At 40.6% G+C, this 23,750-nt stretch overlaps 1 protein-coding gene across 8 annotated transcripts in view; it reads right to left on the bottom strand.

The window, feature by feature from the left end:
• Window positions 1–4,199: 4,199 nt before the first annotated feature.
• Window positions 4,200–23,750, bottom strand: part of kirrel3b (kirre like nephrin family adhesion molecule 3b) — a 170,046-nt gene continuing 150,495 nt past the window's right edge. For 2 of the 8 annotated variants that reach the window (XM_085130697.1, XM_085130699.1), the window contains exons 11-17: window positions 20,299–20,399; window positions 17,166–17,376; window positions 15,783–15,890; window positions 15,181–15,264; window positions 14,748–14,863; window positions 13,906–13,992; window positions 4,200–9,066 (exon numbers count right to left, since the gene is read on the bottom strand). In XM_085130697.1, coding sequence (XP_084986823.1) covers window positions 8,605–9,066; window positions 13,906–13,992; window positions 14,748–14,863; window positions 15,181–15,264; window positions 15,783–15,890; window positions 17,166–17,376; window positions 20,299–20,399 — 1,169 coding nt within the window. In that variant the 3' untranslated portion in view covers window positions 4,200–8,604. The remainder of the gene's footprint in view (window positions 9,067–13,905; window positions 13,993–14,747; window positions 14,864–15,180; window positions 15,265–15,782; window positions 15,891–17,165; window positions 17,377–20,298; window positions 20,400–23,750) is intronic. The other 6 variants (XM_085130700.1, XM_085130701.1, XM_085130698.1 and 3 more) reach the window with 5 other exon arrangements.

The following is a 23,750-nucleotide window of genomic DNA, read 5'->3' as shown; positions in this document are numbered from 1 at the left end:
AACAGCCAAGTCTCAAGCTGCCAAAACAACTGCTCGTGCTATTCTCTCCCTGTGTCCACTGTCCATGCATCATTAATATTCATTCACGCTAACAGTTTCTTGAATGCTTCCAACTCAAAGGGCTGAGTCTAACAAATGGACTTGCAATTGAAGGCCTGCACTCCAAATGTCACGTCTGCATGCTGTTCCATTTGTTTTGAATGCACTCCAAATGAAAAGCAATTTAAGAGCTCCAACCATTAGAAAGAGCCCTCACCATTGAAGTGCAAACTAAACCTTAATTAGGAAAATGATGATTGTTCAGTGCGTGCGCTCATTTTGCTTTACAATTAGCCAGCCCCTTTCCTTATACCACCCTCTGACAATTTATATACTTCAGCCTGTCTACATTTGCAAAATGTCAACATGCCAAAGATTAAATTAAAGCAGGTCTCTGTAAAGAAGACACATCTATCATATCAATCCTGACACAAGATTAACTGGTTGACATTTGTCTCCACTAAACCGGCACTATGGGACCTTATCCAGAAGATCCTCTATCAACGAGCCCTGTCAAACACACAAAGTGAATGATGGAGAATATAATTAAGTCAAATATCTGTTCTTTTTTTTTCTTCCCCAAAGAACTCTAAGTTTTTACGCGTTTTGTTTGCGCTCGTACGTCAAGGAAGCGGTGAGATTATATTGCCGAAAATGTCCTTTCTGTCAGGTTGACCGCAGGTCAGAAGCTGCGCACACATATCTGTGTGTGCTGAGGCATGCTTAATAATGTGTGCCCACAGCCTCACGCTTCACCTGTTATAATCCAGTGCAAATACATCCGGAATAATTAACAGTCTAATATGGAAAGATGATGTTTGATCAATCCAAATTGCCCATAGTGTGGCTCCAGTCAACAAAGCTGGAACAAACAAAAGCAAGGTTTTAAAACAGGGAAAGGTCATAGGATCAATAATTCATTTAAGAAGCTCCTTGGGATTGACTCTCAGTCAGCTTGTAATCAGGAGAGGAGATTTATTTATCTTAACCAGCATTAAATGCGCATTCCTAAGGTGGAAAAACATTGTGCCAAGTCGGTCGATTTTCACTGCCCTCGCAAGGCCACCGGTTTTTCTGTTTTATTTACCACCCACCACCTGGCAAGGTTGAGCTCTTTAATAGTACTTCAGCTGTGGACTAAGCATCTGTTAAAGAAAGTTTAGGGGAAGAAAGGGCAACAGAGAAAAGTCAAGGATAAGGACAAATCCAAGGATTCGAATGCAGGGAATCACCTTGTAGTTGTAGAGTTGTACAGTAACAGCATGCAACAATAATGAATGGGAAATTGTGCTTAATCTATTTTGAGCTACGCAGTATTATGCGTCTACTGGATAGGATAAAGGAGTGATAATATTAAATAACACCCGAGTCATGGTCTATTATAACTAAATGTGCCTGGAAAAGAATGTATTTTGCAGTGTTTTCAAATATTATCTAATAAGCAGGTTATTTTACACATGCAGCTTCGCGGGACTAGATTTGGGATTCACAGAGGAAGACACCTCCTCTGATTTAAATAATGCAGCTCTGCGGACTCGCGGGGGGATACCAGAGGCTATGTTGGCTCAAATGCTACAAACCTGCCTGGTTACAAAAGATTTACTGAGTCGACTCTGAAAGCCCATGTCCAGGTGGGGTGAAGAAACAGGATTTTGCAAAATGCAGTACCTCAAATTTCTCAACAACAGGTAACAATGTTGCTTTCCAGATGAGGCTGTGTTATATCAGATGCAGTTTTGTTTCCTGAATAAATGAAGGGCCACTTTTATAGACTACTATATATTAATCAGCAGCTGGTGAGCATATAAAATGCATGAGGGAATCAGAGGTGGCATCTTAAAGGTTAAGGTTGGATCAAACTCCAGATAAATGTATTGTGACCATGGTCTTTCTCTGACCTTGACTAAAAGCTTCCAGTGCTTTAACATGACCACAAAAAGCGCGATGGTGTTGTCGTGACCACAAGTGGATAATTTTCCACAATATTGGATGTTCTTGCAAAGAAAAATACAAATATGTTAATAGGAAATTTAGTTTAAACAGACTTGTTTGTTTGCATATTGCTCACCTCCTACCTAATGCGCAGTCAGTGGTTAAAATATTTAACAGTGACTTTTAGGATGCTCTCGTCATTTAATGTTTCTCCAAGAGACAGATGTTGGTTGAGTATTTTGGTGTGTGTGTGTGTGTGTGTGCGCTCAACCAGCTGTCCTTGGCAAACAAATGACTATAAAGAAAGCATTTCATAGGCAATTGCATCAAGGAAGCAGCAGTATGGAGATTTGCTTCAATGTGTCACTCATCTCTTCTTTTTAGCTCGCTTGTAAGACCATATGGTTTACAGTTAGGAGACTACAAATGAGTTTGACTGACAATCTAATCAGGCTGTCTGCTTAGAAAAAAAACCCTGACAATTTTCACAATTTAAACGGCGGCTAACACGCTACACGATAATGATATCAAAAACATGCTAGTTTTATCGTGGCGGTGACGGCGGCGGGGGAGATTTAGCCATGTATAGTTCAGCTTCTTCACCACCCCGACTTTTTTCCCCCTTCCACACCACGTAAATACCTGTCTGTAGATAATTTTGTAATGGAGTGCGTTGACATTGCAAATGCTTACTCTGCCATTTGCTCTAAATTTGTGCCTTTGTTAAATTGGATTCCAAATGCAATTATCTGCCAAGGTAATTCATGACACAGTAGCCCGTCGCAATGGCTCATTTGAAGGGATGCAGAGTCATTTATGAGTCATTTTGTAACAATACTGTATCTCTCCGAATAGGTGAGGCCCATGGGGAACTCGACAAGCTTTCTACATTTTGCGGGAAGGAAAGAATGAATGATTAGCTCCTTCCAATCCCTAGTTCCAAGGAGAGTGTTTAAAGCCATAATGCAAGCAAATGTCTGGCCTAGATCTGTTCAGTAATGAGTTGGAGCTCTATGATTAGACAAATCCATCACAAATGGCACAATTTGTATAATGTTTGGAAAAACATGGCCATTTTTATTCACCACGGGAAACTTTTCAAGGGAAATAATGTTGTTGGCAGATGAATTCTCAATATTAAGACCAGACTGGTTATAGCACTCGCTCAGAGTTAAGCTTATACACACAGCAGCGAGTCCTTTCTGTCTGGGCTTGGTGTGCAGCAAAGAAATGCTTACTTTTTCTCTTCTAGGCTTCTCAAATAAGAGAATTGTTTCTGATTCCGACTTCAAGAATACTACATTCCCGCCTTGGCTGCAAGTGGATTAATCCAGCTAAAGAGTAATTGCCCTTGCATTGTATTGACTCTGTGCATGAGGGAATTCAAATCACTTTTAAGTTTCAGTTCTGTAGGATTGGAGCCAGTACTTCAGGCAAGTTAAGGTGTTTATGTGAGTTCATTTAATTTGGAGTAAGACTGCTATGGTCCTATTAATGGATTAAAGGGCTGCATGTAAATGTAATGGTGTGAATCTGCTGACTGCCTAGGAAAACAGAGGACAAAGCGAATAAACAGCAGCGTGCCTGCTTTTAACAAATGCCGTCAAAGTACACTTAAGCCAGCCACAAAACACTCTCGATAGCTTATTGCTGGCTGACTGTCCAACAAGAGCCACTGTGCAGGTCGATTAGGGACACGAATGTGATTGTCTCTGTTCTTGTGCTGCCACACCTGCAAAACGTTGCTTTAAACAGGATTGCATTGGTGTTATTTCTACAACCCTTTTTTTGTTTCTCATTTTTTGATATAAGCAAAACACAAATTGCTAGCGTCTAGCGTCTGCTTGAATCTGGACCTCATTGACAAACGACTAAAACATCACAAGGGTGTTCATTATACTTGAGTTTGCCTGCATACAGCAACTGGATCTTACATTAGTCAAAATGTATATACTGTGTGCATGTTTGTGAAGTGACTGCACATTTCCTGCACTCTTCTCGTCTACATCGGAAGGCCTGACGTCGGGCCATTAATGATTAATATTTCCCAGTGGGCACTGTAGCATAAGAGTTTTCATAAAAGCTGCTCACTGTCTAGCATTAATAGGAATGAAAGAACTTTTGAAATGTGCGAGAACAAAACTAAGGGTGAAGATTTCTGTGCAGACAAAGCAGTAACTCACGAATCTCATTCTCACTGACAGACCAGTGTAAACATAAACACCAACTCAAACATCAGTTTTATTCTCCAAATATACAGAGCAAAAGCATCATAGATTCACAGACCGGTACAGTTAAAATACATCTTTTTCATTTTTTTCTTAGATACAGAGGGCCACCTCCTGAAAATAGTGGTTCACCCAAAAGAGCATTTACACGTTGCCTTTTTATTACAATTACTGTATGGTTATGGTTCACTATTTATACAAATTCTTGCAATGACCATTTAAAGTACCTTCTGAGCCTCGTGTAGCATTTGCAAGTAGTTTGCGTTATTTGGAGTACAGAGCGAATCAACCAATGACGTTGAAGGGTACTCATTTGACTTCCAAAGGCATTCCTATTATACTTCCCATTTGCTTATGTGACTTGCTGCAAACTGTCTGCTGCAAACCAACCCGCACTGATTACCAATGCACCCTGCGAGACAAAGGAAACTCAGAGTCGTTTCCAGATGCTATTTTGTACAGGTCTTACACTTGGACTTTATTAAATTACTAACAAGGTATTGATTTGGTAGGGAAGAAAAAAGAAAGTGAGAGAAAAAGAGAGAAACTCAGTGACAGAAAGCATTTACACGGTTGAAAAAAAAAAAGGCTTATTATGAGCAGTTCAGAGGTTCAAATGGCACCTTCGCTAATGTGCTCCGTCATGCACAGTGACACCTATCATACACTGATGTAGACTTCAAATAACCCAGTTTAAAAGTCCCTTTGCAAGCGTGACAAAACCTTGAAAGTACTAATGCTGAGTATTTCTTTATCTATTTTTTCCAAGTTATTTCAAACCAAGCAACATACTTTTTGCAATAAACAAACATAACATTGGCAATGAACAGAAAAAGCCATTATAAATTCCAGCCAGTGTCTTTCCTTCACACTGCTCCTGAGCTCTGTCTCTCACCTTAGAAACATTCTTATCCAGTGTTTTACAGGCTAGTCTTTAGCATCTCTGAAAAACAGTCTACGCTCCATGCTCTGCTCTGAAAGCGGTTGCTCTGTTTTATCAGGAAAGGGCAGCAACCCCTTGTAATTGTTCCGGGTCTTTGTGTTTATTCATCTGTTATGCCCTGGCATCTGTGCAGTGCTTGTAGCCAGGCAAACAGGCGCCGCCAGCACCAGCCGGCGAGGCGTCCACAGGTGAGCAGGGCAGACTCCGTCCCCACATGGGCTTTGATTCCCAAAGACTGACATGGCACTCACATCCTCTAGTACTCTCATGCCCACTGTAGCTGTTGCCATTCTGGAGGGTGGGGGGAGGTGGGACAGAAGGCTGGCCTATCAAATATTTATCTGTTTGCTGTGCAGTGTGCAGATTCTCTGGACTGGGAAAATGCATTATGTTTGGATCAGTGCAAAAGCTGCATCAGATAGAGGAAACGATCCATTTTTAGAAGGACAGCAAATTTGTTTTGTTTTCATGAAGAGAGTTGCTAAAAGTCTGTATGGCAAGTTTCAAACGGGCACATTTTTAGAATTCCGATCATGTGAATGTAAAGTAATGCATAACATACGGACACTTTATTCTGTATTTTTTTTAATCCCCCAAAGTAGATTGCACTGTAATTGAATGTTGATGATATCAGTGAAATAATTTAATTCTACCCTCATAAATGTGGAGAAAAATAAATGAAAAACTGCGACACCCATACTTGACAGTCATGGTGGTGCAAAATGCAATATATTACTGGACATCTGGGCATCTCTCAGAGGGGCTGCAAGAATAATCGCCTCTTACTGTATTTCACTTCAAAGCTGTCCCGGCTATGCTTAGCTTCTCATCCTATAGCCTCGTGTGTGCTCGGTGTGAGTAAGTTTTCCCTGTGAGATCTGGGGGAGGACAAAACTGCTCGCACGAGCCTTTCATGTAGTTTGTGTGAAACGGCGAGGTTGATGATTTTTTGTTTTGTTTTGGACAGGAAACAAAGAAAGGAAACATAGTCTGTCTTTACAGTTCTGATGCCATGTGGTGTTTGTTGAGCTCTGGAATAGTGGAATCTGAATGAGAAAGAAAGCCCAGAAAAAAATTATATACAGAGAAAGACAGCATTAGAGATTTATATACAGTCTGCTAAGTGCCAAGCTGGATTATCAGCGTTGAAACAGAGCTTTTTGTCTTAAGCTGTACAATGGGCACCAATCCATTTGTAAAATTAGAGTCCAAACCGCTGCCACTCAAGTGGAAAACCCCATTCAAATGCCTTGAATATAATCATATGTAAAGTGCTTACAACAACAACTTGCTTTTGTCGGAAACACGGTGCTTGTTTTTTCATGGGTTGAGAGGCAGATTTTGTAGTTTCAGGCTCACACAGGTTCATTCCAATTGCACTACATATGGAACAACTACCTTATTAGGTTTTTTAAAAATAACCATTTATAGTTTTGTGTGATGTTTCTGTTTGATTTGACAAAACAAAGATGACAATGACATTGTGAGCCACCATTTTTAAGTCTTTTTTTCTTTTCTTTTTTACAGTAATTTTTCAGGAAGTCCGCTATATTTTACAGATCTGATAAAATAACAAACAGTATGGCTTGAAAGTAAGACCTTGAAAGTGCACAGACATATGAGGCTACTGAATGCTATAATTAAATGTGATGTGGGTGCAATACGTAATTGCAGCTATTGCAAAAAAAAAAAAGGATCTGTGTTTACTGTAAAGGGATGGTCTTATCAAAGCCTGTTAACACAGCTTAAGGTCAACAGCAATATATGATAGCATCCATGTGTTGTAGCATTAAGACTAAAATATGTTGGCTCTTTAGCTACACGGCATCTGCAGTGTTCCTTGCAAACCCTTTTTGATCAAAGCATGTGCAGTGTTGGACTATGACACCATGTGAACTATGACAGGCTCACCTTAAGCATTTTACACAAAGTACGAGTGTTTCTGGTGCAAGTTGAATCACTAGTCTGACTATACTCTCAACTAAAACAATTACAGTGCCAGTGATTGAAAAATAAAGCCGATCCATACATGTCACACAAGTGTGGATAACAAAAACTAAGAATGCACCCAACAAGCCACCATCAGCCCCCACAGCAGCTCTGAATGAATAGCAGACATCAAAATAAAACCATTTTTTTCTCTAAATTTGCTTGTTATGTCCCTTGATGAGCAGCACAATCACACATAGGTATACAGTCAGGATATGCACTAAGCTCCAGCGTCAACAGTGATATCGACAAAAGCAATGGGTTAACCACACAATAAGAAGCTAAAATATCATGTTTACATTTCCTTTAGCAGGGAACCTCAAGTATATGGTTGATGGTCTGTGGTGTTACAAGGAGAAATTCACAAGTATGACTCATTTTGGCTTTCCCGCTGCAGTTTCGGAGCTGGATTTTGGCGCAGTAACACCACGGTGGATGCAGCTCCCCCACCTAAAGAACTGATGGGGTACATCAATCTGGCTTCGTCAAAGTTTGTATTGACCCAGTTCAAGCAGTTCAAACAGACCCTCAAGGCAAGTAGATGTGGACAAGAAGAGGCGCTCATGTCTCATTTATAGTCATCCATGAGGGAAATCAGAGTCAGAAATTAGATGCTAGAAAAGAAATTACAGTCGCGTATGTACACTGATATTCTTTTATCGCAGAGTCTCAAAGTAAAATAATGACTCAGGGATTTAAAATGAGATCTCGGCCCTTCTTTATCTGCTCAGCTCTGTGGCCCAGATACAGCTGCGGAGAGGAAAAACAACCGCTGTGTTCAGCGCTTGAAACGTCTGTGGGCATATGGAGGAAGTTTTCTTACACCTACACAGGAGACGAGTTTGAACAAGCCGAGCTTAACGTACAGTGTTTAAAGGGAAAGTGGGAGTGGAGGAGAGGAAAAAAAGGTGTCGTTTTAACAACTTAAAACCACATGCACATTGAATTTTGTGCTTCAAACTACAAGAGAGCAGCAGGACACTGGCTTGCACTCATTAGCAGACAGTTTGTGCTGAGTGCCCAAACACTCATGACAACACTTCCAGTTTTTCTTCTTCAAAAAAGCGAAAGTGGTCCATCCCAAGGGTGCTGATTGTCACAGAAGCCTTGTTTTCCTGCCCTCTGATCGGTCAACAGTGTCACTGCAAAACCCAAAAGTTTAAACGCTGTACTCGTGCAGTGTTTGTGTTGGCAAATAACCTCTCTGTGGCACAAAGCAGGGAGTTGATGAGTTGAGCATGAGCGAAATATAAGGCTTCTTGATCCTTTTTTTTTTTCTTTTTTTTTTTTTTGGGACACTGGGAAGTCTAAACAAGTCACATGGTGCATTAAAGCCCCAGTGTCTTCAGGCATCCACAGGAAACACCTACTGACATTGTTCTTTTTAGGCGCTCCTCGGAGCTGGTTCTTTCAGTTTTACAATCCTAGCTGGTTTGTTTCACCCCGTTCCAAAAGCCCTTCCCTCCCAAGAGGTCAGACATGGGTCTGCATGCGCTTCTGGAGGGGTCGGGTGAGGTCTGAGTTCTGCGAGGAGGATTGGGAATAGTGGGATGAGGAGGAGGCGGAGGCCTTGCTGTCTTTGTCGAACTGCACGTAGCCATCTGGCTTACTGTAGCTGCTGACGCTGCTGTCACACTGCGTGTCGATAAAAGAGCTGGAGTCGCTGAGCGAGCCGCGCTGGAACTCCCGCTCGCAAAGCTCAATGGAGCTGCTGCCCATGCCCAGCACGAAGCGTTGGCTGTAGTCATACAGTCGGTTGGGACCAGCTCCAAGAGTGGAATAGATGTTGGTGAAGGACATGCCCGTCGGTACCCGCTGCTTTCCCAGGGTACCTGTGTTGGTGGGGTTCCTCACCTCAGTGGTAGGGTTCCCTGTCATGGTAGGTGTGTGATGCTCCTTGAAGGTATTTACACTGTAGTAGCCATTTGTAGGGTCCTATTGAAAACACATGAAGGAAAGATTCTTTACAGCTATACATCTATATATCACATATGCACACAAAAGAAAAAGAAGAAAGGGAAGAAAAACAAACAAATCTTATTTGTTTATATGTGAATGTACTTCTATCCTCAAAGCTCAACAGAAGTCAAGGTCAAAGTGACAATATTTAACATTCAAACTGCTGAAATAAATAAGGAAAGAGTCTGCGGTCTGTGTAGGGAAAAAAAAAAACTTTAAAGAAAGACAAGAAAAAACAACACTGGTGAGCCTTAGGGGTAGGATTTAGTTAGCCCCCACACAGACCTTAAAATCATGTCTCTTGCTAATTAGGCAGGCCTTGATGATTCATAGTTTGGCATCCAATGTGTCATAGCAAAGTTCACTCTCATACTGGCTTTAATTGGACCTAAATGGATTGTAGTGTTTATAATTTCATGTATGCACCTAAATGGCTTCTGAGACCAGAGCTGTGCCACTTGTTTGTCTGCTTGGCTGCAGGCACTGTGCTGTTGCTAAGGGTCCAGTTAGGGTATGTGTCAGGTTTTTTTTTTCTTCTTCTCTTTTTTTCATGTCCTTGTGTGAACGGATGTAAATGTCAAGCATAGTGAGCATGGTGGCAAATCCCAAAAGAAGAATGCTCATAATGGGGAAATGAGAGAGGCCTGAGAGGATGCTCGTTATGCTTGTCATTACCAGAAAGCAGACAGGGAGATTGTTTGTGCCTGCCCTTTATCACTTGTTCAGTCCCCTTTTGCTCTTGCCTCATGCAAGGTGTCATTAGCCGGGATCAAAAAAAAAAAAAAAAAAAATCAAGCATGACAGAGAGAGCAGGTAAGAAGGCTAAAACAACAGAAGTGCACTCGAGAACGAGCAGTCATTTGGACAAAACAAAAAAGTTTGTGCGAGGCTTGTTGTCTCCAGCAAGTTGAGCGTGAAGAGACAAGATCTTCACAAGATGACCTGCTTAAGTTCAAACCGAGTATCAGAACGGCGAAGAAAGATGATTTAAATGATTATGAATGTGACAGACAGGCTGGTTTGAATACTTCAGCAACCGCTGATCTAATGGCACTTGCATGAGTTTTACAAAGAATCACCCCAAAAAAGAAAATAGCCAGTGAGTAGCAGTACTCTTGGAAAAAATGCTTTGTTGATGTCAGAGGTCAGAGGAGAACGGCCGCATTGCTTCGAGTTGTTAGGAAGGCCACAGTAACACTCACTAGAAATAAGATCTGCAGAGGAGCATCTCTAGAGCAGACAGGCTACAGCAGCAGAAGAGCACACCGATTGTCACTCCTGTCAGCTAAGAACAAGAGACTGAGGCTACAATTCCTACGGGCTATTGACAATTGGAAAGAACATTGGCTGGTTTAATGTGTCTCGATTAGATGGTAGGGTTAGAATTTGGCATAAAGAATGGATCCAACCCAATCTGTATCAAGTGTTTAGGCTGGTTTTTCTTGATTTAATGGTGTGGGCTGATATTTTCTTGGCATACTTTGGGCCCCTGAATGCTTTAACCTATCAGAGTACTGATAGGGTATAACATTATACATTATTGGGTGGGTGAAGAAACATCATTTAGCTTTTTATAATTAATCTGTATCAATCTGTATGGAATAACACAAAATATAATTACTGCATTTCAAACAGGCGATGCCCTCTAAAATCTGTCACTACTGGCATTATCCCTTCATGAATGCTCAGTCTTGAAGAATATTTTATTGTTTATGCTCATGCCCTCTGCACCTGCTTGACCTGCGATGTGCTCCCATGGTTTTTTCTTTTTTTTGCTAATCAAGTAGTCAGCTCTACTAAAGAGAAAAAAAAAGTAGTATAGAGGCATCTACTTGCACACTGGCTGCAAGACCGCCTACATTCTCCCATCAGACCTTCATCCCTGCTGTGAGGCTTGCCTAAACAGGCTGGAGTGGTGCTCACTCCACAGGCCATCTGGCAGGTCTGTGCCCACTGTGCCCCACAGCGGTGGCCATCTCACTCCCTGCTAGCAATATGTCCACTGCTAAAAGACTCTTTCAGGACCTGCTGGCCATCATTAAAAATGTGTCAGATCTTAGATGCTGATGACAGGTACATTGATGACCAACAGCCACCGCTGTTATGGCATAGCCTAGCTTCCATCCTGTTTTACAGGGCAATATAATGAAGCCTCACTCTTGAATCAGTCCAGAGCTGTAAGGTGGTCCCGTATCCCCAATGGACTATTAGGATCATTCAACCGGAGCGCCGCTGCTCATATGCACAAGGCTGCTGAGACAGTGGAAAGGGAAAGAAGTTAAATGGTACTATTTCAGTGCTGGTGCATAAAGAGAGGATCAGACAGCACATTGTCGCTGTCTGTTTTACTGACCTATCTGCAGATGTTTTTCAGATAAGGTGCTAGCCTGATCTATTTTATGCTACTGCCATCACATCTTGTCACACAGGATTCAGCAAGAGATCGCTTGTTTAAGTGCTATCTGAAAGGATCAGAGATTGTGTTCTCTTGTCAACTAGTTGGCATTTACCCCAGTGCCTCACCTGCTGGAAAACCCCAGTTCAAGCCAGGTGAAATCTGTCTGGAAATGCGGTCTTCCTCTGCTTTATCCTTACTTTCACTGAGAGAATTAGTGACCTCACGCAGGTTATCAGTCTCACTATCGTTGTTCTCTAATAGGGATGTCTAGGGCAGGGCTACTTTACAGCCAAATCCCTCCTTTACACCTAAGAGCATGAACTACTCTTTTAGGTCAGAGGCTATCTTACTACAGGCCTTTTTTCTCTACAGTAATGTAGAAGAGGTGTTTCAACGGCTCTGCCTGGTGCACACTCGGTGTCATTATGTTTTGCCCACGGCTAGTAGACAGACACAACAGCTGCTTGTCCACCACAGAGGACACTTACTGTTTAGCGCTGGTTTTCTCACAGTCTGTATGATGCTGTCACGCAAGCCTACATACATGCAGCAGCAGAAGCAGACCTTCTGGCACACATATGGCTTCCGTGTGCACGCTGCAAGAACTTTATCCTCATCCACAGTCTTTCTCCGAGGGATGGAAGTGTAGCACATCTGCACAAGACCATGTGCATCTTTCTATGCCCCTTCATGCGTTTCTATATGCACACTGTATCTGAGTCCTGACAGACTCAATCCCTTTTAAGCATGCTAGACAGTTGATGACGTGTTGTCAGATCTAGCCTTTTCATGCACGTGCCATGAGGTGTTCCTCTAATCCCATCATTGTTTTTTAAAGGAGTGTTTTCCACACAGAGATCCATGGTAAATGAAGAACACCTGAACGCTTCAACGCACTTCACACACAGCTGCAATCTGATGTCCTTTTGCTGTGTGTAGACATTGCTGTCAGCAGTGGGCCATTGGCCACAACCAGCTATGTTCTTATCTTATTATTTAGCGAGAGACTCTAGGAGATGCTCTGTCAATATTGGCATAGTGCTATAAGATGCAGGTCCCACTGACTTGGCCTGTGTTGCTTCTTTGTGATAAAGAAAAAGTTGACTTATTGGTAGCAGATCTTGGGTCATGCAGTTGCTTTGAACAGAAGAGACCTAAGAAATCCTTCTGTGAAGCAGAAAATTTCTTCTTGAAAATTTTGCTTAAGTGGAGGGATACACCTAATAGCAACAACTAGAGGACTACACCTATATTCTATCCTGTATTCCTTCTCTCTCCCCAGCTGATCACAGCAGATGGCAGGGAGTTTTTCCTTCCCAAAGTGCTTCTCATAAGAGGTCATATGATTGTTGGGTTTTTCTCCATATGTTTTATAGTAGTGTCTACCTTACAATATAAAGCGCCTTGAGGCGACTGTTGTTGTGATTTGGCGCTGTATAAATAAAATTTAAATATTCATACAGTGTGTGTTTACCGTACATAACCTGTGATAGTTTATATTGAATTGGTGACCAAGTGAAAATCCAAAGGTTTTAAACTGCAGTATTAATATTGACCAAGACTAGAAAAACTGAAACATGTAGAACAGATGGTGGCCATCCTTCACTTGATGGTACTTAAAAGGGTTTTGAGATCTGCAAAACTCAGCATGAATCATTTATTACAAGCGGTTAAGTCTCTTTACATGCGATAGGAGAACTAAAGTGACCCTAGGTAAAGTGCCTCACATCTGTTTTACTGCCATGTAAATGGGAAGGTGGAATTGTTTTAAGTGCATTTTAACCAGAAAATCCCTTAAGATTAAAATCTCTTCTTCAAAGGACACCTGGTCAAAAGGTGCATCATTCCAAAACTTTATTACGTCCACTGACATATTGAATAACAAACATTTCATTAGACGCGATTGCAATGACATATTTGCCAACAAGTCTGCTGTAGAGCTCCAAATAATTATAAAAATAAAATGAAGAAGAAACATCTCCCCGAGGTTAAGAGGCTCACATTTTCTAACTAGAGCATTTGTCTCCTGTTCTTTGCCTCACCTGCTCATGGTGTCACCACCTGTTAAGTGTTTTTGTGATTTTCTGATAGATTTCTTTGAAACAACACGACCCCCATCGACTAGTGTCTCTAAGTCCAAACGCTCTCTGATTTCATGAGCCACTTTGGCTGAGAAGCTAATTATTAAAATCAAACCCATAACAGGAATAATTTGCCTCTGGACTTACTTTGGAAAACTCATGTGTAGCAGAAGAGGGATTAATGCTTTTCAGCTATTTTAGTTCCAGAGTTGAAGACCACCATCTGCCCCAAAGGCATTCTCTCTCTTCCTCTCACCACTTCTTTTTTTTTTTCGTCTTTCCACTTTTGTTCTCCTACGTTCGCGCCTTCACGCTGTCATCATTCACAAGCCGTACCTTTATGTGCTGATACTCCTTCTCTTCCTCTTGCAACACCTCCAGCTGCTTCAGAACAGATTCCTGCTGGAACTCTTCTCGTTCAACCTACGTAGAAATCAAGCAAAGCATCTAAGAATCTGTGTAGCTTCCCAAGCTCTCCCACAAAAAGAGACATTTTGAGATGGATGGGTTCAACTTTTATCACTTGTTCTTTAAAAAAAAAATCACTCAGACATGCTTCACCTTAACTCTGGGCTTGCAGGCACCATTAATAATTTATCCATGAATATCTTTTATTTATCTTTACAAAATGCAGATTTGTGAAGTAGATACGCTCATTTTCTCGCTCTAACATCAAGTGTCGACCGTATTTTGTAATTTGAAAAGAAATCATTATTTTGAAGGAAAAATTTAATCCAAGAGCTTTAACTACAAATAGACCAGCCCTGGAGCAAACTGCATTAAATCCAAAACACTGGTAGAGCTCAAAAGAGGAAGCTGTTCTTTTTGTGTCTAGCAGGCATGTGGATGCAGAGAGTACACCCACTGTAGGATTACCCAGTATACATCAGCATCCCCATAGTTAAAATGTATCGGGGTCTGTTCTCCTCACAGCGTCGTTGTTATCATGATGATATATATACACCCTACGCCTTGACAGCACACATACAACCCGCATGCCTTTCTGTTCTTCCATTACTCATGAAGTGAAGTATTCCACAGAAAATCCCCATACTAATTGCAGACCGCATTCATTACCTGTCCGCCAAAGAGAACATGCAAAAACAGGGCCGAGATTCAGTATTCGCAAAAGAACATGAGAAGAAGTAAAGTGGAAAGTAGTATTTTGTGACACTCACACTCACCATCAGTTGTTTCATGGAGGTGTGCTCTTCATTTTCTCGGGCTGCATTGTGGTCCTTGTGCACAATCTCCACCCGGATGTCATTTTTTGCCGACACGACTCCTTTCAGATCTAGCATAAGCAGACGCCACATATATCTTAATAAGACGGATAAACACTATTCTGTATTTGTTGACATTATAATTTCCCCCCAGTGCAGTTTGCAGTGTTACAGAATTTAACAGAGATCCCTGGGTTTGTTTTGTTAGAGCTCTCCCACTTCCCGAAGACAACACAAAGCGTTATTAATCACTTGTTTCCTGCCAACACAGGATTATGTTTGTTTTTGTTTTTTTCTGCATATATATGCAATCTCACATAGCCTTCCTCGGTGGCTCATTCTGTTTGGGACAAAGCTGGTGTTATACTGTCATATAACAAAGTCTTACTTTCTGTCTTAATTTTGCTTGCAAGTTCTCTCTGGTGAGCACAGATGGAGACGGGCAGTGAGGGCATAACCAGGTGCGCTTCCTCTGTAGTGTACAGACAATAGACATGCTGAAGGGACCAGTAGCACAGTGTGGTTCTTGGATAGAGATAGTGGCTGAGTGCCTCTAACCTGAGTCACTTGGTACTGTATATGGGTGGGTGGCAATGAACACGGCGCATGATGTAAATAGCTTTAAATGAATGCAGCCAGACTGAGAGTGCATGAAATGAGCCCTTATCACAATCTGTCTATCTCGGCATCAAAAAAAAAAAAAGATGTCCATCACAACCACTGATTTCATCTCCTATTAAATGTGACACTACGTTCCTGAAAATAACTTAATAGCATCGGTAATTTCTGGCTGGCGATGCCTCCGTGTGTTTTATTTTTATGTAGATGGCCCATTTTTAAGACACCTCAAGTCACAATTTGCGAACGATCCAATTTGTAAAACATTAAAACTAAAACTACATAGATGGACATTTTTTTATGTGCTTGTGGAAAAAAATTGCAGTGCTTTAGCATGCATGCTTCAGAGGCAACACTGGAAAGGAGACGTACTTCTCTGGGAGCGGGTGCAGCAGAACGCTCCGATGGTGCCCATGAGGACAATGACGGCCACGAAAGCTCCCACGGCAATGCCGATGATCACCGCCACTGGGAGAGATTCTGTATAGAGCAACAACAACATAAAACAAACATATTCTTCTACAATGACTTAACAACAACAGTTTATATGCACTTCAGTGTATTCAATGAATTCAATGTATGACATGTTACAGTTGAGGACAACATACAGTTAGAACGTAAAAGCCACCTTTCTTTTTCAAACACACACACATCCACACTCTCTTCTCCTCCTGTCGTCCTCTTTAAGTCGGATTTTTTACTACCTAGACATTATTCACTGGGCACAAAACCAGATAATTTAAATAAGTACAGCGGCACAGGAAAGGAAAAAAAACCCCTCTATGTCAAAACAATAATTCAAACAAAAACTAATTACCAAACCTTTTTGTTATATGTGGAGGTAAACATTATACACGCAGTAATATTGTCTCATTATCGCACTGTTCGATAACTTTTAATTTACACTCATTTAGACTAATAGACGCATTTAACTGAGGGCTTTTATTTCCATTGAGTCGAACGCAGGAGTGTGTGTGCATTTGTGAAGCATAATCGTCCCCGTGTGTTCCTTGTTTGCAAGTAGGAAGAGACTAAACCAGCGGGCATATATCTATATGCTCTTCCAGTAGAAAAGCTCCTCATTAAAATATACTTTAATGAGAACCCAAGTTTCCAGCCCACATTTCTGACCTTGCCGCATTTTAAACAAACGCAAACAACCAAGTGCTCTTCCTACACCATTAAAGCCCATTTAATGTCTTCATTGATCAATGTCACTTTCACATAAGCAGCTTATAATTTATCATTTGCGATAAGTGGATAGAAAACACAGCTTCCCTGACGGTAGAGGTGGAAAGGTCACAGATACAAAGTATTCATATTTAAAGAAAGGAAAGGAGTGTCTTTTTTTGTTTGTTTGCTATTTTTTAACTGAAGGAAACCAAGTTCCATATTAAATTTTATATTGGGGTCTATGCTAAGAGACAAGAATTAGAAGACATTCACTTAATACGAGTTTTTCTGGAATTTATGTAATCATGACTTTTACAAGGATTTAATTGCAGGAATTTACAGTGCTATTGTTTAGGGTGCTCACTGTGACCTAAGAATGATAAAAATCGGGATTCGTGCACAATTGAACATGTATGCAAAAATGCATTCGCACTAAAACACGCATGCGCAACCTGACACGCAACACAGTCGACGACACTGGATTTGGTGACCTGCAACAATGTACATAAAACGCCACTTGGTCACTCTCTAAAAAACCACAGCCACGTGATTTGAATAAGAGGAAGGTGGAACCTGTCGAACCTTGGCTCCCACCTTGTTCCTTAAGGCGTATGATCTCGGTGTCAGAGCCAAAGCTGTTCCACGCTGTGCAGTTGTAGATAGTCTGAAAGTCTGCCGGGACAATGTTGCTCATGGTCAGCGTGGAGATGACGCCCTCCTCTGTGTTCACAGTTTCTACGGTGTAGCGGCCGGACGTCCCAGACTCTAACACCGTTTCCTTCCAAGACCAGGCCTGAAAAACAGAAAAATAAAAAAGGTGTATGTACAATGTTACTCATGATTATTATTATTATTATTTACTGTGGAGCAAGTAATTTTACTCCAGGTGGGTGGATCTTTGGTCTGGTACACAGTCCAATTATTAAAGGTGACCAATCAACCACAGGACACTTCACACAGTTGATTTGAATCCTGCTGGTCGATGCCTGGATTCACAGGAAGGTATTGCAATCAATGTAAGTGTGTGGGCCTAGTCGTTTTGTCATTCCACCCGTATGTTCGCGGCAAGCTCTTTATGCTATGTCAGCACGCTTCTCAATAGAGAAACATAATGACCATGAAAAGATCAACCTAGTGCTCTACGATGATACGGGGAGCGTTTGGGATGTTTTGTTCTGTTACAAGGTGGTATGAATTACTGATATCAGCGTAGAATGTTAGCTCATTTTGTCTGGTGAATAGCTCAGTGATCCACAGAAGTCTAGAAGAGGCATGAATAAATGGGAATCCATTCAGGATATTCAATGCTTATGTGGCTGGTTAAAACTCTTCTGAATGCTGTGTTAAGGTTAAAAATGGTGGGATCAAAATTGTGCCTGTTAACTGCCCATTTGTTGCTGTTGAGTGCTCAGTGAAATTTCTCCTGGATCTGAGCTAATGTCTAAGCAGTTTTCTTTTCATCGCAGTGTTTGAATCACAGTCTTTTTGCATTTGACTATCGGGAGACAGCATGCAGCCACTTACACAGAGGTGCGTGCTGTGAAACAGAAGAATCTGCAAAGAGGTACTGTGGATATTTTCAGTACAGTAAATAAATCTGAGTACAAAGAACAACAAAACAGTCTGAAGAATTCGCCATTAAAAAAAGACTTGGATAAGGTCTGAAAAATAACATTTTTTTCTCTTTGTATAAGATGGAGTGCAAAAATGCTGGAATTCTTGCGTCCTTTAGCACATTTTGCATGCAAAACAAAAATATTTGAAATATAAATGAATTTCATGTCTTGGTTCTTTGAAAAGCCACTAATTGAAATAACTTGAAGTCCAATTCTGAGTCTGTTCTGTGGATAGAAATGCAAAACATGCATCATGTAAGATGTGGTTAAGTCGAGTTTACTCTTTAGACCTTGATTATTGTAAATGTAATTGTAGCCTCGTGAAAACATAAAATTAAATACACATTGAAACATATTTTGAGCCGATAATATGTGAAATGACGAAAAAAAAACATTTTTAAGTGAGAAGCACTCGGAGAACTCAAACCTCCCCCGAGATAGTTCACTCAGTTTTTTCATTCTTTTCAGGGAATATTTTTGTATATTTCTATATATTCGTTTTGTTTTCTTTGTTTTTCCAAGAAGTTTGTAGCGCAGTAAAAATCAGATATGGGTAGTGACAGATGCTTGGTTTGATTACACAAACATTATGTAGGAGTAGATAATGGATAATAGGTATTGATTTGTAAATAACTGAACATGAATAACTTGAGCTTATTATATAATATAATTATACTAAAGCATATTTCCCCCAGGAACTCGCTGGGCAGCTCGTTCTCTTTCTCTCGACAATACCTTATTTGAAGATATAACATATGTTGGGGTCAACTTGAAAGAAAGGCAGGCGTTAAATGTATACATGAGGTCAGAGGTCAAATGTGACATGATATTTGGATGAAAATTATAATGGGATACTCGAATCCCCATATACAATATATATCATTTCCTGAATGTTGCGATTGCACACAAAGGCAGCAGAATTTTAAGCATAGTTTTAAAGATAAAAGACATTTTAAGTACGTTTGACCCTATTTGACCTTGAAGAAGAGGTCGTAGGTCCAAAGTAACATGATATTTAGAATCACCATATATCATTCCCTATATATCAATATGCTCTCAATAAAAACAATGGCATTAAGAAACAGTTTTAAACAGCTCCGACATGATATTTAAAATCATTATACAGTTTCTTATGTTGATTTATTGCATTTATTTCTATGAAAATTTAACATATACATATACAAAATAATCAATATTTTTTCAGGGGGTCTTAATACAGAGTGTATTGGTTTTTGAGGTAATATTTAGATGTTTATTTTGAAGTATAAACCATATTTATTTATGCTGAGTGCAGAGTAGGGAAGAGAGGTTTCTATTTTAACAAAAGCAACACCTTTAACTCGGAGCCTTGAGAAACACACAATGGGGGAAACAGGTGTGTAAGTCAAAGTCCACCATCACAGTATTCAAACTTTGAGGTTTAAGCTTCAAGACTTTATTCTAAAAAGACTAAAATCACTGTGTTTGAATGACTGCACAGTGTAAAACCAGCAGTATCATAGAGTTTTCCCCCATGCATGGTATACAATATGGACATCTCCTTGCCTGGTTCTATTTGAGGTTTCTTGCTGACAAAAAGGTTTTTTTTCTTCCCACTGTCACCAATTGCTTGCTCATAAGAGGTTGTCTGATTTTACCTTCTTTACCTTGCAAGCCGTGAACTGATTGATGGTTATGAAAAAAAACTGTGCTGAATTTTTGTTTAAATTAAAACAAAATCACTAATATAACTAAATCAAAAGTGACGTTATTGAGTTATCTCACAGTTTTTATAGGCCCACCTGAAATAAACGCGGTATTAATGACGCTGCTGGTTAATGTTGAGCATTAGTATAACAAAATGCACATCAGATGACAAAGTACGGCAATTAACCACGCTCACACATGCATGCACAATATGGATACTCATGCGAAGCGCGCTTATTAAGTGTGTTTACATTGTACGAGCGCCATAAATCTTAACATGATCAGCGCAACACAGCTCACATGCGTGCATTAAATGAGAACCGTAGGATCAAGAGTATATTTTTAGGATCCTCTTTCATGGCAAAATCCTCAGATTCTCAAGTATGTGAGCCAGACAGTCCAGCTGTACTTACAATGCGGTCCGGCGGAGGTGTACTTCGGATGAAACATTTGATTTGTCCTTTCTCTCCATGTAAAGCTTGCTGAGTCTGTGTGCTTGAGATAGTAGGCGGCCCTGAAAAAGAACAACCATTAAAAAAAAAAAAAGAAAGTTAGAAGATGAGCCACAGAAATTAAAACATGAATAATTAAATTTAGTTTCAGGTCATGTGACAAATCCTCTCAACTGAATTCTTGGTGGAAGATTATATTCTAAATGTCTCCTATTTCAAGCGGTAACACCTGAAGTGTTCTGTAATTTGGGACTCCTGAGGAAGATTATATTGCTGTGAGATATGAACTTGCTTCATCCCTTAGTACAATCTAGCCAAGGGCACACCAGGACTGAACAAAGGGCATAAGTGGCAGCTTAGACTTCATTCTGGATAGAGAAACTGTTGATTTATGGCTGGCTTGATTTCTCCCGCTGAGATAAACGTTGTTCTTCGAGTGTAATCAGGACTGCACAGATGGAAAGAGAAAATGCCATTGTGGGGAGATAACACCCCTTGTCACAGTGTTTCACCTCAATCAATGTGCTTGCAGCAGAGTTGACCCCTGAACCAATAAGTCGTCAAATAAACATTTAAAGCCAAAGCTCGCTATAGTTGCCCAGAATGACCTCTATAACTGAACTAATCACAGTATCGATCAAGATATTGCAAAACAATATCCAACATTTTATTATATCAAACTGTATTACGGCCTTATTATTGCAGTCAATTTTATAACCATCAACTGACATTCTGTATAATCCGATTTTCTCAAATTGAGCCTGATCAAATGGAATGGCTTTATTAGCATTACAAACTACCCAGGCAAGGCAAGTTCATTCAACAAGTGCTGGGGCTACTGGACTTCAAGCCAGCATATGCTAAACCTTGGTCAGGCTACACAATCTTGCCTGACAAGGGCAGCTCAGCCTAAACGACTGGTCTGCTTGCCATCTGGTCTTGAGGCTGCTCACACCAGGTGACAGCACTAATATGAAGACAAGCTGTCACACATAACCCAATTCCATCACTCATGTGATTTTCCCCCCTCCTTTTGCCCTGAACTCACAGTGAGTAAAATTGGTAGAAAGGCAAGGTACCGAGCCTATGCTTTACACTTACAGTGTGATATTTAAAGACTGAATCAACCTGTGGAGGGAATATATGTTTGTTTCAAGCACGCCATACACATTAATTTCCACATAAATTCTTTTACAGTAAACTAAGAGTAGTATGATGGCAGCTGGTAATAGCTTCTTTCACAAATTCAAACCTTCATAATGCTGTTTGAATGTGAGGTGCTGATAACACTTTTCTCTCCTCTTAATTAGCGGCTCCCACCTTCAGTCTGATATTTCAAATTTGGATATCTTCAAAAGACAGAAATCCAACCTAACTGAAATAACGGGGCATGTCTGAGAAAAAAAAAATCACATTCACTAAAATCATCATCCTTGACTTTAATCATGTTACTGGGGAAAAAAAACCCAACATCCCTGAAATTCTTTGAATTAATTTCACTTTATAGTCCTCTATAGTACTTTATTTATTTTTATAGTGAATTTTCTTTTCACAGAGTGGACATAATTCACTTAAAACCCCCCCAAAACAAAACAGCAAAAAATAAACATGATCACATCATTACAAACTAGCATAATTGCTTACATCCACCTCTGCTTCCTTGCTTTTAAAAGCTGAGTTATTACAGAGATGCTCCCGCATAAATAGCACTGGTAGAGGCTTCCATCGGGTCCTTTATATTTGATTTAAAAAAAAAAAAAAAAGCTTTTAAAAAGCTGTTAAAATCAAGCGTTTTGTGAGTCTCTTGTGATGGCTAAGGTTAAAAACATGGGTTTGAGTTTGAGGGTGTGGCAAGTGAGGTAGCTTCTTGATTAGTGAGACAACTCACATCCCCGCCGACTTCCCTCAAACTCCCGCTCTCAGCCATCTCTCTGACGATACATAATTGCAGTTTATTACCTGTCTCTTATTAAAATGAATTAGCATTTTAATGAGACTTTGCCAGATGGTGTCTTGGTATGCTACTGGAGGATGCTGGAAGGCTGCTACTGCTGCACGCTGAATGATGCAGACACTTTAAGAAAAATGGATTGAGAGCTGCTCCTCTTCTTTCACTGCTTTGCCAACATGGAATGATAGTATGAATGTGGGATGTGTGTTTCATAGTCATAATAAGGGGGTTTATATGCATGATCTATATGTACTAACCTGTTATTACAAGATGGAAATAAGTATGTGGTTAGCATGGACTCCAACTGTCAACGCACAGCAAGATCAATTGCTTGCAGGCTGCAAAAGGGTGGTGGAAGTGACTGGGGAGGATCTATTCTATGGATCAGAGCTGCAAATGAGAATTATAATTAGATAGCTTTATCTCACTGGCTCAGCCGGGGCTGAAAGTGTGTGTGTGTGTGTGTGTGTGTGTGTGTGTGTGTGTATGCAAGAGCGTGTGCGTAAAAAAACGTGTTTGCTGCTTGCACTATGTGATCAGAGCAAAAACACGCTAGTAGCTGAGAGGTGGGTGGCACTACAACATCAATGGTAGCAGCAGGGGAGGTAATCAAAATGTTGGGCACAATGTTTCACTCATTCATTTGAGGAGGTGTTAACTCTAGAGTGGACATTGCAATCTGATTACACAATGTCGGTGTGGGTGTCAAAATGCCAGGGCTTACATTTCCTTCCAAAACTGAGGCATCCGCTTTGAACAACAGCTTGACATTTCCTCTCTACCTCAGCGCAGCTCTTCGGATTTCTCTGTTTTCTTTTGTGATGAAAGAGAGCACAAACAGCTGCAGGGCAAGTGAAACAGAGGAAAACTATCTGATATGGTCACTGATGGCTGATGATTCCCCACTGGAGGGAACCCATGGTAATGAGAGCCTGTCTATATTTTCAAGCTGTCGCAAAGTCAGCTCTTATAGAAATTATGCAAAGAAGTCATACTTGTAAGAGCTGCGTCACACACTGCAATGTGACAACACGGAAGACAGTAATCAGACACGGTTGTGAAGAGAAAGTGACTATATTGTTATATATTGACTAAATATTGTTATTAAGCTGGTTATTACTGGCAGTGACTGTGCTTGGAAATAGTAATCATTCTGCTGTTCCACCTCCAACTGCACTATATCACAGTGTAGTGCAGTGTAGGAAAGATAGGTCACAAATGATTTCATCTTCATCCCTGATTGGCTGAGGTAACCATCATATGTAACTTCTGCTGAAATACAAATTTTCCTGGCCTGAATCATCTGACAGCTTCGCCACATTAGCCTGCCCTGCTTGAATACATCTTTACGACAGGGACCAGACTGTATATTCTCCTTTCTATTCCTGCATGCAGCATGATCTATACTGTCTCCACACTCTGCTGTGAACACACATTTACAGTAATAACTCAGCATCACCAC

Source organism: Neolamprologus multifasciatus, chromosome 14 (assembly GCF_963576455.1).
Source record: "Neolamprologus multifasciatus chromosome 14, fNeoMul1.2, whole genome shotgun sequence".
In the NCBI taxonomy this organism is placed as follows: domain Eukaryota; kingdom Metazoa; phylum Chordata; class Actinopteri; order Cichliformes; family Cichlidae; genus Neolamprologus; species Neolamprologus multifasciatus.
This window is presented reverse-complemented; position numbering and strand designations above follow the sequence as displayed.